Source organism: Anarrhichthys ocellatus, unplaced genomic scaffold (assembly GCF_004355925.1).
Source record: "Anarrhichthys ocellatus isolate YVR2014 unplaced genomic scaffold, GSC_Weel_1.0 scaffold4245, whole genome shotgun sequence".
In the NCBI taxonomy this organism is placed as follows: Eukaryota; Metazoa; Chordata; class Actinopteri; order Perciformes; family Anarhichadidae; genus Anarrhichthys; species Anarrhichthys ocellatus.
The window spans coordinates 1-4660 of record NW_022284219.1 but is presented as its reverse complement, the minus strand read 5'-3'; the positions used below and the strand labels follow the sequence as shown (position 1 = coordinate 4660).

Sequence of the window (4660 nt, the reverse complement as noted above, 5' to 3'; positions counted from 1 at the left end):
CAGTCTGCCTGTTTTGTTCTCTACATACACTGAAATCATGTTCGATTGCACTTTATGATGCTGAAACATGCTTTGTCTTTTGTGACAACATGTCTAATAAAAGTTTGAACTGATGTTCACTCAAACAAGATTTTGCTGTAGTTTTTTTAGTGTGTGTGTACTAGTATAGTTGATGATCTTCTGGGTTTGCTAACAAGAGACAGTTAAAATTAGATATTTCTACAGAGGTTACCTCAATGAATTACAGTGATTTCTTTTCCACCACCCCCCCATACTACACCAAATTATGTGACCGCCACATAGATTACCTGATTAGAAATGTCAGCCATATTGCAACTGCATTTTTAAAATATAATTCTTGATCACATACTCTATTTTTTTTAGAGACTTTATGTACAGTTTATTTGGAGCGGCTGCAAAACAGTGTAGCCTCAGATGACGTCACACCCACCTGACAAACCCGGAAGTAGGGTTGCTCCCTCCACTAGCGCACTAAAGCTAACGTTACCACATATCGTATGCCACTGGAAGACATGGGGGCTGTGTCTCTCACCCATTACTGACAGCTGAGAGTCAGTGGATAACAAGAAAATAAAAGGGAGAGCCGTCTTTATATCAAGGTATGTATCTGGAGGATGTCGGAATGACACGTTGTCTGTAGCGGTAATGACTAACGTCACTGTCTACTTGCGCATTGTTGCTTTGTGCGCACAGGCTAAACAACGCGATGAAGTGAGCTAACATCAAGCTATTTCTCGATCAAACGTGACAGTCACGCCAAGCAACGAATACAATATTTGAATGCTTCAACCCAGCGTTGAAAAGATTGTTTTAGCTCCTCGCTACTAGCCTGTCAAAAACCACAACAATGTTAGTCATGGTATAAACTGTCGACGGCTATCTAACGTTAGCTAGCTAACGACTGGGCTAATCTTTGGCAAATGCACCGTCCTACCTGTTGCAGGTAAACGCTTTAAACAGCCTCGTGCTAGGGGTCATATTTAATGAAATATATCTTAATTAGTAGGCCGTGCTCTAGCCTTAGATTTGCGTTTGGTATTGATTCCTTTGGTATGCATTTTTGACTCTACGATGTCTATCCATCACAAAGTAAATAATGAGCAATGACACAGTTATAGTACCGCAATAGTGTGATTCTCTTGCAGTTGAGTAACAGAATTGGCAAGGGCTTTCAAATTCTGATTTAAAATTGAGTGTGCTTTGATCCATTTAATACTCGTGCTTAATATGTTTTTTATACCGGAATCTGTAAGGATTTAACTTTGCACGTTGTAACATCTCAATTCACATCAAAGTGCTAGAAGCCCACTTAAGACTGATAAAACCCTGAAGAAGCTGTTCACATAAACAGAACTTGGCAGCCATGTTTTTTCTCTCTGACTTCCTGTTGCTTTCAAGTCACTGTGAAGTATTTTGAAAGAGAGCCTTAATGTGGTGTGTCTGAGTTTGCTGTGAGTCATGTTTTATTTTGGGGGACAGCTCCGGCTGTTCTGGTGCTTATTCTACTCAGCCAGCACAGGCAGGACACCGGTGTGCACATCCATTTGCACATTGTCAAGCAGGTGCATTAGAGTGCACGTCAAAAAGGATTATTGAAAGGCTTTTTGCTACAGCTGCCTCTTTCAGTGATTGTAAAGTACCATTGTTTTTGACATTTTGACTGTCTGGTTAAAAACCGTATTTTCTTCGTGAGCCGCTCACCTGTCCTGGGTGGTCTGTGATCCACCCCTCTCTCACTTCAGCTGCCAGGTCAGGCGCGAACATGGAGTCTATGCTGAACAAGCTAAAAAGCACCGTCACCAAAGTGACGGCGGATGTCACCAGCGCCGTCATGGGCAACCCGGTGACGCGGGAGTTTGAGGTTGGACGACATATCGCCAGCGGGGGTCCCGGCTTGTGCTGGAGGATCTACAATGGCACCAAGAAGTCAACTAAACAGGTTTGTTGTTCTGACCAGACCTTTCCACACCAGGAGGATCATTGGTACTCGATGAAGCTAATGTCTTGTGCCTTGTTGTTTGTCTTTGACCCTCCAGGAAGTAGCAGTGTTTGTGTTCGATAAGAAGACGATTGACAAGTATCAGAAATTTGAGAAGGACCAAATCGTTGATTCGCTGAAAAAAGGGGTGCAACAGCTGACCAGACTGCGTCACCCCCGTCTCCTGACGGTGCAGCACCCTCTTGAAGAGTCGCGGTGATTAAAACAAATTAAATTCAAAATACTTCTCTGGCTCTGTTTTTTGTCTTTGCTCATGTTGCTATTTCTCTCTTGTCTGTTCAAGAATAATTCCGCATTTAAAAAGCAGTTGTTTGAAATGACACTGATGCTGTCTCTGTGTTTGGCCCTTAGAGACTGCTTGGCGTTCTGCACAGAGCCGGTCTTTGCCAGTCTGGCCAATGTTCTGGGCCAGTGGGACAACCTGCCCAGCCCCATGCCCAACGACATCAAGGAGTACAAACTCTATGATGTGGAGACCAAGTATGGCTTGTTACAGGTAAGAGTGCAGCTCGCTCGATGTAGGGCTGCAACTAAGGGTTATTCTTTATCGATTTATTTTCAGACAAAAATGTTTAAAATGACATACAATCTTTTGTTATGTAAATCATGTTTACACACCGGCTCCGAAACTTACATCTCTTATCAGAAGTTTTCAGAACAGGGTCGATTTTTTTGCATCCGTCAGTTGTCTGACCACTCAGAGCCACCGTAAATGCAAATGTCATCACCCAAAATGCCGTCTGCTGATTCAGTTTGTTCTTTTTCATATTAAATAACCTTTGGACTGAAGTGTAAATGTTGTTTCTGAAAGCCTCAATGCCAACAAATATGGATAGAAGCTGAATATTTCATCAGATAAAATCATGTCATGAATTTTGGAAATGGGGTCTTTTTTCAATTTACTTTTACTTTGAAACATTTCCAATAACTCCAGAGTCAAAATGTCAATCGCACAAATTACAAACAATCCTACTCAGCCACCACAAGAGTCTTAATCCTGTTGTTATTACAGAAGCATTTTCACCCTTTCATACCAAAACCGACATTTTCTTCTTTTTTCTTCTTCTATCCCTTCAGATCTCGGAGGGGTTGTCCTTTCTCCACAGTGGGGTGAAAATGGTCCACGGCAACTTGTCTCCAGAAAACATCATCCTCAACAAGAGCGGAGCCTGGAAGATCATGGGCTTCGACTTCAGCATCTCCACCACCGACCCCTCAGATGTTGAGGTGTGTTGGCAGACCTTTTTGCGACTTTAGTACAGTCCGTCTTATTCAATGTATGCTCTACCAAAAATAAAGCCTTGCAGTATTGCCACATCTTTATATTCTCCCGCTGTCTCATCCTCTTCAGCCCAAGTACACGTGTAAAGAGTGGGAGCCCAACCTCCCTCCACTCTGCCTCCCCAACCCCGAGTACCTGGCCCCCGAGTACATCCTGTCCGTCAGCTGTGACTCCGCCTCCGACATGTACTCGCTGGGCGTGGTCATGCACGCCGTCTTCAATGAGGGCAAGCCTGTTTTCCAAGTCAACAAGCATGACATATTTAAGAGCTTCAGCAGGCAGCTGGACCAGGTGGGTGGAGGTGTGCCACACTTTAGAGAGCGTGAATGAATGGAGAGACAAAGGGTCATAAAGCTCTCAGAGAATTCTAGCAATTGTACGACAATACAGGGCCCTGCAATTATTTTCTTTCCATGCGTGCTTTATCAAACACTGGTTTTATTCTCCTCTTCTCTGTCCTGCGCCGTGCTTCCCGTGTCTTTCCATTGTAGCTGAGCAGCATAAGCCCAGCAGTGTTGAACAAGATCCCAGAGGAGGTTCGGGAGCACGTCAAAATGCTGCTCAGCATTACACCCAACGTCCGACCGGATGCAGACCAGATAACGAAGGTTTGCATGGTCACGATGCGCATGAAGACACAAGCAATGGCTCATTTTCATTGTCTTTAAAGGACAACATTTCTTTCTTTTGTGTAAAAATCAGATTCCATTCTTTGACGACGTGGGTGCTGTGACCCTGCAGTACTTTGACTCCCTCTTCCAGAGGGACAACCTACAGAAGTCCCAGTTCTACAAAAGCCTCCCCAAAGTCCTGCCCAAACTACCAAAGGTAACTGCTCGTTCATCTTGTATAGGAAACTCCCATATCTATCAGAACACAAGCTCTCACATGCTCTCTGTTTAGTTGTGTCGTATAAACTCTCACACTCAAACACAAGGTCTGGGTCTGTTTCTTAGAAATATATTTTCTTCAACTAGTTCCTGTTATTTTTGTTCCCTTTTCTCTGTACTTCTTTTCCCCGAATTAACTCACTGTGAACCTACGGTTAGTCCCGTGTGAGTGCTCTTTCGTGGCTCCTGACATTCTGTTATTTTCCTTCTCTCAGAGAGTGGTGGTGTATCGTATCCTGCCGGCACTGACCTCCGAGTTTGTCAACCCGGACATGGTGCCCTTCGTGCTGCCCAACGTGCTGCTGATCGCCGAGGAGTGCACCAAGGAGGAGTACGTTCATCTCATCATGCCCGACCTCACGCCCGTTTTCAAGCAGCAGGAGCCCGTTCAGGTAGACGCGCATACAGTGTTGTCATGCATGTGACTGCAACACAACTGCTCAACATTACTATTGTAGTCTAGGCATG

At 44.3% G+C, this 4660-nt stretch overlaps 1 protein-coding gene across 2 annotated transcripts; it reads left to right on the top strand.

The window, feature by feature from the left end:
* The first annotated feature begins 465 nt into the window (after positions 1–465).
* LOC116379398 (SCY1-like protein 2) lies at positions 466–4654 on the top strand. Of its 2 annotated transcripts, none has more exons than XM_031841353.1 (9): positions 466–620; positions 1764–1960; positions 2058–2215; positions 2372–2516; positions 3098–3247; positions 3372–3593; positions 3794–3910; positions 4005–4130; positions 4408–4654. In XM_031841353.1, exons 2-9 carry the CDS (start codon positions 1784–1786, stop codon positions 4615–4617), a joined length of 1305 nt encoding a protein of 434 aa, XP_031697213.1. In that variant the 5' UTR covers positions 466–620; positions 1764–1783; the 3' UTR covers positions 4618–4654. The 2 variants fall into 2 exon arrangements, with proteins under 2 accessions (XP_031697213.1, XP_031697214.1); XM_031841354.1 differs by lacking the exon at positions 466–620 and adding an exon at positions 633–964.
* Positions 4655–4660: the final 6 nt, after the last annotated feature.

What these genes read in the sequence shown, in the direction of transcription:
- LOC116379398 (XM_031841353.1), top strand. Translation starts at nt 1,784, where the DNA reads ATGGAGTCTATGCTGAACAAGCTAAAAAGCACCGTCACCAAAGTGACG. An exon ending in CCAAGAAGTCAACTAAACAG is followed by an intron (nt 1,961 to 2,057) that starts GTTTGTTGTTCT and finishes TTGACCCTCCAG; the next exon opens with GAAGTAGCAGTGTTTGTGTT. An exon ending in ATGCAGACCAGATAACGAAG is followed by an intron (nt 3,911 to 4,004) that starts GTTTGCATGGTC and finishes TGTAAAAATCAG; the next exon opens with ATTCCATTCTTTGACGACGT.